The following is an 11,995-nucleotide window of genomic DNA, read 5'->3' as shown; positions in this document are numbered from 1 at the left end:
GGCGAAATTTTATATTTGGCGGGAGTAATAGAGACTGCTGATTGGACGAGAATGTACCTTGTGGCGAAATTTTAAATTTGGCGGGAGTAATAGAGACCGCTGATTAGACGAAAATGTTATGTCATGAACGCCATCTACCAAAATGTTTTGACTGCAAAAGTAGTGGAAAACGGGACAAGCCGTCGGCCATTTTGTTTCTTTGCGGTGAGTTTCTATTTCATCTTAATTTATGTTATTAAATTTAATTTTAATTATTAAATCTCTTTGAGTAAGATAAATGAAACCTATTATTGTTTAAATATATTAAGTATACTATTTTAATGGGTAGGGTATGTTGGATATATTCTGTTTTATGTTAAGCCTTGGTCAAGGAGAATGTTGTTATTGTTTTCTGACTTGTTAAGTTGTTATGTGTATTTTTGTTTACTGTTTACTGTGGTTTTATTTAAATTTAGTTGTTATTAAGTAATAATTTTATCATTAGACGTACACGATGCCTCCAACGGTACAGTCAGGAAGTACGAATGAACGTAAAAGACCGGGTCAAGTTGAGAAACGGTATATACAGCTTTAAAAAAATTTTGTTAACGAAGTTAACATGGTTTTTGAAATTCATTCATTCGTAACTATTTTCTGTATAGCTCTGATCTGGTATGTCGTATGAAATACAGTAATTCATTGCCAGATATTCCATTTGATCCCAAATTCATTACATATCCCTTTGAATCAAATAGGTATTGAATTTAATTAAAATTCCACGAACTTGAACTTCATAATCTAAAATAGGTTGAATTGAATTTTATTTTAGATTTGTTCAATATAAACCCACTTCTTTAGAAAGAAACTATAAATATGACCTTTTAACCGAACACGATTTAGGTGTAACAATAGATCTAATTAATCCTGATATATATGCTATAGATTCCAGAGGTAATTAATTAATTAATTGAGTCATAGTGAAAATCAAACTAATCATTTCAATATTTAAATTTTGAATAGCTAATTTACATCCTGAAGATGAGAGATTATTAGAGGAAGATTCCTTACAACCCCAGGATACTAAAAGGTTCGTTTAACATAATTCCATTTAAAAAATTATTTTCTAATTAGTAATTAATTAATTAAATTAATGTTGTTTTACAGATCCAGACATCATAACAAAGCTGTTCCTTGGTTGAAAAAAACGGAATATATCGCTACCGAGTTTAATCGATATGGAAGCAGTAATGAAAAAACAGAAACAAAGTAATTATAACTGAATTATTAATGTTTTAATTTTTTAAACTAATTAATTAATCTTTTACAGAGTGGGATACAATGTTAAAAAACTTTTCAAAGATGATGAATTGTATATGGACAGAGAAAGTCAAATTGGAGCTATCGATAAAACTTTCATTAACGCTAATAAACCTGTTGAAAAACATTATAGTAAACCCGCCTTAAAACCTGTGGAAATTTTGCCCATGTTTCCTGATTTTGACGTAAATTATTTGAATTATTTCTTAAAACGTTAATTTAATTTAATTTAATATTCTTTTAGCTTTGGAAGTATCCATTTGCTCAGGTTATGTTTGATTCTGATCCAGCTGCTGCTAATCAAACTGAAGAAATGTCCCAAGCTATGATTAGGTTTGTATTTATTTATAAAATTTTATTTACTTTCCTAAGCCTAATCTAATCTTAATAATTTATAATTATTTTTTTTCTCTCTCTCAGAGGTGTAATGGATGAAAGTGGAGAGCAATTTGTGGCCTATTTCTTACCTACTGAAGATACAATTAAAAAACGTAAAAGAGATCAAGAAAATGGAATTGATTATGTGGATGAAGAAGAGTGAGTTTAATTTATTTTTTAGTATTTTCAACTATTTTTCTTGAATATTTTTCAATTTTTTTTCTTCAATATTTTTCAAATTTTTTTCTTGAATATTTTTCAAATTTTTTTTCTTCAATATTTTTCAAATTTTTTTCTTGAATATTTTTCAAATTTTTTTTCTTGAATATTTTTAAAAAATTTTTCTTGAATATTTTTTCAAAAAATTTTTCTTGATTATTTTTTTGAAAATTTTTTTCTTGAATATTTTTTTAAATTTTTTTTTCTTGAATATTTTTTTAAAAATTTTTTTCTTGAATATTTTTTTAAAAATTTTTTTCTTGAATATTTTTTTAAAAATTATTTTCTTGAATATTTTTTAAAAAATTTTTTCTTGAACATTTTTTAAAAATTTTTTTTTTCTTGAACATTTTTTTAAAATTTTTTTCTTGAACATTTTTTAAAAAAAATTTTCAAGAATATTTTTTAAAAAAATTTTTCAAGAATATTTTTTAAAAATTTTTTTCTTGAATATTTTTAAAAAAAATTTTCTTGAATATTTTTGGAAATTTTTTTTCTTCAATATTTTTCAATTTTCCTTTCTTGAATTTTTTTAAAAAATTTTAATATTATTTTAACGACTTATTAATTTACTTGAAAAGGTATGAATATAAAATGGCCAGAGAATATAACTGGAATGTTAAGAATAAAGCTTCAAAGGGTTATGAAGAAAATTATTTCTTCATTTTTCGAGGGGAAGCTCTTTATTATAATGAACTAGAAACAAGGTTGGTATTTTAGTTGACGTAGATAGGTCTGTGTAATTTTAAATTCATTTACAATCTTTATAACTATTTACTTAGAGTTCGTTTGAGTAAAAGACGTCTAAAACCAGGTGTAGCTCCAAATAATTCAAGATTGGTTGTTACTCATCGTCCCATGAATGATGGAGAAATGAAAACACAGGTATTTTGTACTAAGTTTTACGTTTTTATGGCTCTAGAAAACCCCGAGAACGTTTTAAACAATTACTTCAAAGACTGTGACAGACATTAATGCCTAATGTTGTTAACAACAGGTTGAGTCCCAGTACTTGCAAACAGGGTGGGAAATAAGGCGGTGGCACAGAGCAAATGACCAGTTTAAAAATTGCCTGGACCAGTTTAAAAATTAAATCGGAGGGGGGTCAGTGGTCCACGGGACCACTAAGAAAATTCTAGGGTAACCAGGGTCCAGACAATATCGGAACTATTTTAATTACCCACTTCTTTAGTTTAGCAGATGACGCGCCCTGGTCAATGGTCATGGACCAGTTTATTTATTCCAGGCCAGGGGGGTTGCTGGCCCAATGTCCAGTTTTAAAAAAGTCCTTATTTCCCACCCTGCTTGCAAATGCCTAACTTATTAATAAGCCTTTGCAACTGGTTTTTTTTAGAAATTTGAAATTGTGGGTACTCCTGTAGCAGTCTGGGAAATAAGAATATTTTTTTAAACTAGTCCTTGGGACAAGTGACCCCCTAGTGTTCAAAATAATAAACTGGTCCTAGGACTTGTTCCCCCTTAGATTCCCTATAGATTAGGAATTAATAAACTGGTCCTGAGGACGAGTAACCCCACCAATTGAATTTATAAACTGGTCCAAGCAGTTAATAAACTGGTTTTGGACCAGAGGAAACTGCTCCCGAGTCTTCCCCAAGGCGGGCGAGTCCATTTTTTCCCCTTATGCAAGGCTTTTTATTTAAACTAGTCTATTTTTGTGGGGCAAGGCCATTTCTTCTTCGGAGGGGTCAATTAGAGCAACCTACAGGACCTTTCAGTATCATAGACCACTCGATCATACATTTAGTAGCGCACGATCGAGTAGGTTATGTAACTACACACTAATTAATATTATTATGTTTTTCTTTTTCTTTTTTAGGAAATACGTCAAACTCAACTGGATCTTCCAGTGGAAGAAGAGGAAGAGGAAGCTGTGGTTGAGAATAACAAAGAAGAGGCGGAAGGCTCATCATCAGAAGCTGAAAGCGGAAAATCAGGTGGGGAAGAAGAGGCTGAAAAGGAGGAAGAAAGCGAAGGGGAAAAGAGTGATAAGGAAGAAGATGCTGAGAGTGTGAAATCTGGTGATAAAAGTCCAGAGGAAAAGAGTCCCAGAAGAAAAGGGAAAGAGGAAGGGGGTTCATCTTCATCTGGATCTTCATCACCATCATCTCAATCATCAAGTTCCTCTAGCAGTGAGAGTGAGGCTGAGGAAGAAGACGCCCAAAAGAAGAGGGATGAGGCTGAGATCTTTGGTAGCGAGAGTGATAGTGGTTGAACTTGAACTCAAGGTATTATGGTAATTTTACAACAAAAAAAATCGTGTAATTGTAAATAAGCCTTATTGTAATTGAATTATAAGGTTCATATTTTAAAATTTATTGCTTGTTCTTTAATACTATTTAACAGGGAATGGGAACTTTTTTTAGGTCTAAAACTGTAAATAAGCCTAAATTTTATCAGGACTTTTTTTTTGATGATTTGGATGAGTCAAGTTATTTTTATTTCTAAATTTTCCCATATTTTGAGACTTTTTCGCTAGGCCTAATGGGATAAATAAAATGACACACTTCCTCTGGTCCAAAACCAGTTTATTAATTCCTTGGACCAGTTTTTCAAATGTGCACTTTAACAATTTCCTGGGCCAGTTTAAAAAATTAAATGCTTGTGGGGGGGGGCTATAGGCCCTGTGGCTTCTTGATTAAAAACATTATCAAGGTTTCACCATTTTAAGTGGCCAATGTCCAGTTTCTTAATTAAATGTGCTTTGTTTGATTGGCTCTACTGGTCATATGGCCAGTAAAAAAAATCCTTATTTCTCAGCCTGGAACGAAGCCATTTTGATAAAAAAAAATAGCAGACGACGGAGTTGGCATTGCGTTTAGAGGTTACCGGTCGGTTTTAAACTTAATTTAAATAATAATTTGGCTTAACTAATCTTCGAATTTGAACTTATTTTATCCAAAATAAGCTCGATAATGAATCGTGTAAGTCTAGTTCTAAAAGTAGCTCGGAATTCGTGTATAAATTCTGGTTTAAAGTCAGTAGAGTCCCGCGTAAAACCAAGGCTTAACGAGTTATCTACGCTTTCTTTCACTTCTTTGGCGAAAAATGGATTGAGTTATCAAAAGAAGATTAAAACGCTGGTAAATATAGATACGCAACTTCTTAAGGGTTCGATTCAAGTACGAAACGAATCCTCCAACGTCGATATCCAAGAAGAAATAGACAATATTGTAAAAAACAATAGGGTAGTCCTATTCATGAAGGGAGTCCCCGAAGCTCCAAAATGCGGCTTCAGCAATGCTGTTTGCCAAATTTTAAGAATGCACGGGGTGGAATATGATAGTCACGATGTTTTGGAAGACGAATCCTTAAGGCAAGGAATTAAGGAATATAGTAAATGGCCCACAATCCCTCAAGTTTTTATCAATGGCCAATTTGTCGGAGGTTGCGATGTTTTGTTGCAACTGCATCAAAGTGGAGAGCTTATAGAAGAATTAGAGAAAGCTGGAATTAAGTCGGCCCTTCTTGAAAACACTGAGAAATAACTGATACTAATACCGTTGTACCTAATCCGCACCTGTTAATAAAAAATATTAGGCTTAGCAATCAATCTCTTCAGTACCAAGTTATAAGCTATTTAAATCAAAAGTTCAGATGTTTTGCACAGAGAGCAAATGAGATTCGGCTTTTTATTAAATTTCTTTACATTGTTTTTCTTCTTCTATTCATTGTGGAAATAGTATTTTTTTTTTTTTTCTCAGAAAGGCAAATGTGTAAATGATAATAAATGCCTACAACATAGTAGACTATTATCTCTTCTTCTCCTCCGAATAGTTTCTTCTAGCTTTTTGCTTCTTATTTCTTAAATACATTTACATAATTTGCGGTACATCTTTTTGTAATATTAATAATAGTTATTTTAGTAGAAATAATTTATCACTTTTTCAGCCATTTCTTCATTTTAGTATGAAATTAGTTTGAAATTTTTTTTTCTCAATTTTCTTCTGCGTGAATAAGCATATATGCGCCCCCTAGAAAAGGAGGAGCTATTGCGCGTATTGTCTCTTTAAAAAATGCTCAATGAGAGAATTAAGTCGCGGCGCCAAAAAAAACCATTAATTAAAATTTAATATTTAATATTTATTAATTTGAGCAAAAAATATATTCCCCCCCCCCCCATTCATTTTAGGCTCAAATTAATTTTAAAAAAAATTGGCTTTAGGTTTTTCTTTTTACTTTAATATATTGCAATAAACTATTTAAAAAAATTTTAAGTATAAAAACAAGAGGAATAATTATAATCAGTGTGGAATAGATCTTCTATATTTAAATTAAAAATAGGAAAAATTTAAGTTTAAAAGAAAGAAAGAAAGAAAGAAAGAGAAAGACAAAATTTAAATGTTTAAAGAGAAGAGAAGGAAATTGCGGGATTGGGTGGTTTTGTTTTCCTTCATATTCTTGCGTGGTTTTTCTTTTAAGATTGTCTTTGAAATCCCCTAGTTATTATTCTTTTTTGAGATCTCTCGTAGAGTTTTTGACTTCCAGCAATTATTTTTATTTATTTTTGGTTTTTAGTGGTGCACTGATCTTGATATATTTTATTAGAAAAAGTGCATCACTAACAAACATTTAGTGATATATATATTTTAAGCTTTCTTTAGTTTTTTAAAGTCAGCTTGTTTCAGTCACAACCACCGTGAAATTTCCCGCTGTACTACTAACACCCCCACTATCTGGTAAGGAAGTTATAATTACTTGAACTACGAAACCGGTTTGTAACTTGGCTTCTTCTATTTTGGTTTTATCGCCTAATAAACGCCCCCCAAAAAACCACCTTTGACGATAGGCATCTATGCCTTCTAACGTTTGTAGGCGTCTTTTCGCGCTCCAAATTGTTTCACCAGTTCTGACTGACATTTTTAAGTCACGGCCTGTAGTGGACAGACGTAATTTAATCACAATCTCTTCCCCACCAGCATTCACTGGTTCACTTTCTTGAGAAGGGGATTCACCCCCTCCATCTCTGTTAGCGTCAAATTCCGATTCATCCGCTTCTACTAAATTTATAGGGGCACAAAGGCAATAGACAGGAAGTTGATAACGATTTCCTAGTTCATCGTAACAGTCCATAAGCGTACCTAATTCCCAAAATATTATTAACCACCTCAATTTACACCTTCACCCCTCCTTGACCCTCGGAACTTACCATTTGGTAAAGATATACTGGCTCCATCAACTATGGCTTGGGCTAAAGGATAATCGTTAGTTTCCGCCGCGTAAGCGGCTGCTTTCAAGGCATCCCAGATTTCTTTGCGACCTTCGAAAGCGGGAGCTGTATCCCAGAATTCATCGCGTTTACTTCTAAGCTGTCCCTCCGTTAACGGAACATCACTCTTCCATTTAGGCCTTTCGTGTTTAAGAGGCTGATTTTTACCAATGGAAACTGAAAGATTTATGTCTAATCATACTTTTTCCCAAGTGCACTTCAGGGCTAAACTCAAACCAAAACGGAAACAAACAAACACAAACAAAAAAACAAAAAAAAAACAACCAAGGGCCAATGATGGAGGCCACAGCCCTGAATTATTCTATAAATTTCTTATTTACCGGCAACTTGTAAATTAGTTCCATCTGTGGATTCTATTCCGGACGAAGATCTGCTTCGGCGAGTTCCAATGCACCCGCCCATATTAATTACGATTAATTTCTATTAATAATTAAACTAAACTTTAATTCCATTTTTGATAGCTTTTGTTGTTCCCTAGGAAAATCTTCATCATTGAACGACAAATCAATGAAAAGAACAGGGTCGTACATTGTAGGAGAAATACTACCATTTGTAGTAGAAAACATTTCATATTATAGTATTTAAACATCTATATTTACTTCAGCCAAGAAGTGATATCTAGTTTATTAGGGAGAACAAAGAAGATACACGCCCCTATTTCTTTGGGGAGAAGGTATAAGCAGGGAGTAAGGAACGTTAGAGCATAAGATGCCAAAATATTCGCGCGCCATAGTCCCAGTCCCCCTTTCAAAATACAAGGGGGGACGTAAAAGGAGGCCGGGATATTTCGCCTCTCCTCAGTCGGAAAATACGTAATTCTCGTTATTCGCGTCGCGCTGACGTGAGGTTTCAAGACCCAATGAGATGCTGGTTGTAATTTAGAGGAGGGGATTAACTCTGGACCTATGTTTGGACTGGAGACAAAGCTGGAAATATGGCGAATTTATACCTTCTCCCTAATAAACTAGATATCACTTCTTGCTTCAGCTCTAGGATCATCTAGTCGATTCAACAGCAATATTTAATTTATTTATTTATTGTAAAAGGCATTTTTGATGATTTAAAATACTGGATTAATATTTTATAAATTTTAGGAGAAGAAAAAGTAATACGCGACTTACTAACTAGTGGGATCGATGTATATGCTATCACTAAAAACATTGGAACCTTGTTCGAACCCAGAATATAATACAGCTAGATATATACATTAGAGGCAGTATGAAGTCTTATCGGTAGCTCTCTTGCTTAGAATTTAGTACTGCTTCCAATGTTAAGATGATGTGGTATTTGACGTTTAGGCTTAAGTGTGTTAAAGTTTATGAATCACACATGGTATGAAATGGGAGAGAAATATTTCATTCTGTGTAGGAGGAACGGGTCTTTCGTCTGCTTATTTGACACTTACAGACACGTTAGGGTTATTCATTAATTATTATTTAATTTATAAGGTTAGATTTAGTAATTAATGATATTATTACAAATTTAAATTTATAATGCAAGTTTCTAATCCTAATAACGTTAAAATATATAATCTAAGTGCTGGAAAATCGTTACCAGAAGTAAGTTTTGAATTTATATCCAAGGCTTAGTGAATCCACGTGCTTTTTAAATGTTTTATGACCATGTGCTTTTCGTGGTTTTTAATTTACCATGTTTTTTTTACCATTTTAGTGGCTTTCCGATCGAAAGAAGAGGCTTCTACAGAAAAAAGACATAGGTATGCGTTTAATAACCTACTATTATTGTTTAATTTTCCTTAAAAAGTTCATAAAAGACATTAAACCCTTATTTTCACTAAGACATACGAAGACGAATTCAGTTAATTCAAGATTTTGAAATGCCTGGGCTTAGTAACCAAGTAAAAATGTCAAAAGACGGACATTACGTCTTAGTTACTGGAATCTATAAACCCAGAATAAGATGCTATGATGTTAATCAACTCTCAATGAAGTTTGAACGTTGTTTTGATTCAGAGGTGGTAAAATTCCTTTCACTAGCTGATGACTATTCAAAGGTATTTCCTTCTTAATGTTAATCCTTGCCTTATAACAATTTTTTAACATTAATTATCATTACCTAGCTTGTATTCCTTCAAGCTGACAGATATGTAGAATTCCACGCAGCTTATGGCCGGTATTTTCGGTTAAGAATACCCAAATTTGGTAGAGATTTAGCCTATCATGAACCTTCAGCTGATTTGTTTCTGGTTGGGGCCGGTTCGGAAGTTTATAGACTTAATTTAGAGCAAGGAAGGTTTCTTAATTCATACCAAACTGATGCCAGATCTATAAATGTCAGTTCCGTCAACCCAGCTCATCATTTACTTATGTTAGGAACTGAAGAAGTAAAAAAATTTAATTCTTTATAAATTAAAATCTAATATTTAATATTTAAAAAAAAATTAAACTAATTAGGGAAGAGTAGAAGCTTGGGACCCTAGATGTCGAGAAAGAGTTGGTTTATTAGATTGCGCTTTAAGTTTAGTCACTCAAGAATCGGAGTATGTTAAATTAAAAAATAGCTGACTTATATTTGTAATTAAAACTTAAGTTAATTTCAATTAATTGTAGAATCAAGGGAATTCCTTCAATCACAAGTATAGCTTTTGAGGATGGTTTAACAATGGGTGTTGGTACCACCAATGGTTTTATTCTTTTATACGATATTCGTTCATCAAAACCAATCACGATAAAGGACCATTTATATGGTTTACCAATCTTGGATTTGGCTTTTCATCGCAGCCAAAATTTAGTTTTATCTCAAGATCCAAAAATTGTTAAAATTTGGGATAAAAACACTGTAAAACATTACTTTTAAAATTTTATTTAATCCCAATTATGCTACATTTAGTAATTAAACTTAATTAAACATTAATTAGGGTAAACCATTCACTTCAATTCAAGCTTCATCTGATATGAATAATTTATGTGTTTTACCAAATACTGGAATGATGTTTATGGCTAATGAAGATCCAAAAGTTTTAGTTTATTATATACCTGTATGGTACTTTAATTACATTAATTAATTAATTAATTAAGTATTAAAAACTAATTAATATATTTCTTTCAGAGTTTGGGACCCGCACCTAAATGGTGTTCTTTCTTAGACAGTTTAACGGAGGAATTAGAAGAAACTAATCAAGATACTGGTTTGTCACCTTAATTATTAAACTCTAGTTTATGATTAAGATTTACTAATTAGTAATTACCTATTTTAATTATAGTTTATGATGATTACCGATTCATAACTAAGAAAGAGTTGGTTGATTTGGGACTCTCTCATTTGATTGGCTCCAGTCTTTTGAGAGGTTATATGCATGGATATTTCATTGATGTTCGATTGTATAATAAAGCCAAGTCATTGGCTGATCCATTTGCGTATGAGGAATACAGACGTAAAAAGATTAGAGAGAAAGTGGAAGCTCAACGTGAAAATAGAGTTCAATTAAAAGTATTTAATTTAATTTAATTATTAATTAACTCAAGTTTTCTTTTCTTATTTATATTTTGTTTGTTTTTTCCAAAAACCAGCGTTTGCCTAAAGTTAACAAAGAATTGGCTGTTAAAATTATTGAAAAAGATACTGAAGAAAAGGCCAAAACTAAGGTAATTAATTATTTAAATTTAATTATCTGTTATTTTAATTATTTAAATTTAATTATCTGTTATTTTAATTATTTAAATTTAATTATCTGTTATTTTAATTATTTAAATTTAATTATCTGTTATTTTAATTATTTAAATTTAATTATCTGTTATTTTAATTATTTAAATTTAATTATCTGTTATTTTAATTATTTAAATTTAATTATCTGTTATTTTAATTATTTAAATTTAATTATCTGTTATTTTAATTATTTAAATTTAATTATCTGTTATTTTAATTATTTAAATTTAATTATCTGTTATTTTAATTATTTAAATTTAATTATCTGTTATTTTAATTATTTAAATTTAATTATCTGTTATTTTAGTTAATTAATTAACATAATTTTTCAGAAACTACCAAGCTTAATGAAAGACGATCGTTTTAAAGCCTTGTTTGAAAATCCTGACTTTCAAGTTGATGCGCATAGTGAAGAATATCGTTTATTGCATCCTTTGGTATCAAAAGCTGATAAGGCAGCTGCCAAAAAAGTCCAAAGTCAAAATAAGAAGCCAAATGCGTTTGCCCAATTCGAGAAAGTTGATAATAATGTATGGAACTCTAAAGTTAAGCCTTGGTCAATGCGGTTTAGGCCTAATTTAGTCTATTTTTAGAATGATAATGACGAAGATGATGAGTCTGAAGAAGAATCATCAGATGATGATCGTACTTGGGCGGATGAAATCAAAAAACAACATCGTTTAATTAAAAATGATGCCAGAATTAGACGTGACTTAGAAGATGAAGAAGCTGAAATTAAGCCTAGTTTCTACGAAATTCGATCCGGAGAACAGTTTTCCGGACTTGAAGGAGTGTCTAAAAGAAATCCACTCGCTAAGTAAGCCTTGGCTTAATTTCTAATCTTTAAGATTTGAAATTTTTACAGCTTCTTTTATTGTTTTTCAGAGCTAGTTTGGCTGAAAGACTTGAAAAAACGCAAGATGATTCGTCAATCGTGAGAAGTACCGGTAGTGGAGAGAAAACATTTACTTTTAAACAGAAAAAAGGCCCTAAAACGAATCACAGGAAACAAGAACTGATGGAAAAACATTTAGAGGAAAGAAAAAAATTACGGAGATCAGCCAAATCAATCAGCAAAAAAAGAAAATTTTAGTAATTTTTTTTAAAAAAAATGTACTAATTTTATACATTGAAATAAAATTAAGCACGTGGTTTTTTGAACTTTGAATTTGGCGCGATGTCGGTGTA

At 31.4% G+C, this 11,995-nt stretch overlaps 4 protein-coding genes across 4 annotated transcripts; 3 read left to right on the top strand and 1 right to left on the bottom strand.

The window, feature by feature from the left end:
• Positions 1 to 97: 97 nt before the first annotated feature.
• On the top strand, positions 98 to 4,225 carry atms (RNA polymerase II-associated factor 1-like protein antimeros). The gene is made up of 12 exons (XM_089839290.1): positions 98 to 204; positions 485 to 558; positions 642 to 734; positions 809 to 930; positions 1,000 to 1,066; positions 1,144 to 1,245; positions 1,307 to 1,481; positions 1,541 to 1,629; positions 1,717 to 1,833; positions 2,475 to 2,600; positions 2,676 to 2,778; positions 3,731 to 4,225. The coding sequence occupies exons 1-12, from the start codon at positions 124 to 126 to the stop codon at positions 4,124 to 4,126; spliced, it is 1,545 nt and encodes a 514-aa protein (XP_089695416.1). The 5' UTR covers positions 98 to 123; the 3' UTR covers positions 4,127 to 4,225.
• A 318-nt stretch (positions 4,226 to 4,543) lies between these two features.
• On the top strand, positions 4,544 to 5,658 carry Grx5 (Glutaredoxin 5). The gene has a single exon (XM_089839313.1). The coding sequence runs from the start codon at positions 4,827 to 4,829 to the stop codon at positions 5,397 to 5,399; it is 573 nt and encodes a 190-aa protein (XP_089695439.1). The 5' UTR covers positions 4,544 to 4,826; the 3' UTR covers positions 5,400 to 5,658.
• LOC149673651 (ubiquitin domain-containing protein 2) lies at positions 5,512 to 7,819 on the bottom strand. The gene is made up of 3 exons (XM_089839309.1): positions 7,462 to 7,819; positions 7,061 to 7,297; positions 5,512 to 6,992 (listed from the first exon to the last, which is right to left on the bottom strand). The coding sequence occupies exons 1-3, from the start codon at positions 7,541 to 7,543 to the stop codon at positions 6,526 to 6,528; spliced, it is 786 nt and encodes a 261-aa protein (XP_089695435.1). The 5' UTR covers positions 7,544 to 7,819; the 3' UTR covers positions 5,512 to 6,525.
• Positions 7,820 to 8,512: 693 nt separating this feature from the next.
• l(2)34Fd (nucleolar protein 10 lethal (2) 34Fd) lies at positions 8,513 to 11,975 on the top strand. Its single transcript, XM_089839284.1, has 13 exons — positions 8,513 to 8,700; positions 8,813 to 8,858; positions 8,941 to 9,155; positions 9,222 to 9,485; positions 9,556 to 9,641; positions 9,712 to 9,940; positions 10,020 to 10,139; positions 10,211 to 10,289; positions 10,365 to 10,591; positions 10,672 to 10,746; positions 11,140 to 11,337; positions 11,401 to 11,624; positions 11,693 to 11,975. Exons 1-13 carry the CDS (start codon positions 8,635 to 8,637, stop codon positions 11,898 to 11,900), a joined length of 2,037 nt encoding a protein of 678 aa, XP_089695410.1. The 5' UTR covers positions 8,513 to 8,634; the 3' UTR covers positions 11,901 to 11,975.
• Positions 11,976 to 11,995: the final 20 nt, after the last annotated feature.

The sequence above is a fragment of the Phalangium opilio genome, unplaced genomic scaffold (assembly GCF_054372755.1).
Source record: "Phalangium opilio isolate 3A_F unplaced genomic scaffold, DU_Popi_V2 ptg000048l_1, whole genome shotgun sequence".
Lineage (NCBI taxonomy): Eukaryota > Metazoa > Arthropoda > Arachnida > Opiliones > Phalangiidae > Phalangium > Phalangium opilio.
This window is presented reverse-complemented; position numbering and strand designations above follow the sequence as displayed.

What these genes read in the sequence shown, in the direction of transcription:
- atms (XM_089839290.1), top strand. Translation starts at nt 124, where the DNA reads ATGAACGCCATCTACCAAAATGTTTTGACTGCAAAAGTAGTGGAAAAC. An exon ending in TATCCCTTTGAATCAAATAG is followed by an intron (nt 735 to 808) that starts GTATTGAATTTA and finishes ATTTTATTTTAG; the next exon opens with ATTTGTTCAATATAAACCCA. An exon ending in CAACCCCAGGATACTAAAAG is followed by an intron (nt 1,067 to 1,143) that starts GTTCGTTTAACA and finishes GTTGTTTTACAG; the next exon opens with ATCCAGACATCATAACAAAG.
- Grx5 (XM_089839313.1), top strand. Translation starts at nt 4,827, where the DNA reads ATGAATCGTGTAAGTCTAGTTCTAAAAGTAGCTCGGAATTCGTGTATA.
- LOC149673651 (XM_089839309.1), bottom strand. Translation starts at nt 7,543, where the DNA reads ATGGGCGGGTGCATTGGAACTCGCCGAAGCAGATCTTCGTCCGGAATA. An exon ending in AACTAATTTACAAGTTGCCG is followed by an intron (nt 7,298 to 7,461) that starts GTAAATAAGAAA and finishes TAAATCTTTCAG; the next exon opens with TTTCCATTGGTAAAAATCAG. An exon ending in CAGTATATCTTTACCAAATG is followed by an intron (nt 6,993 to 7,060) that starts GTAAGTTCCGAG and finishes TTTGGGAATTAG; the next exon opens with GTACGCTTATGGACTGTTAC.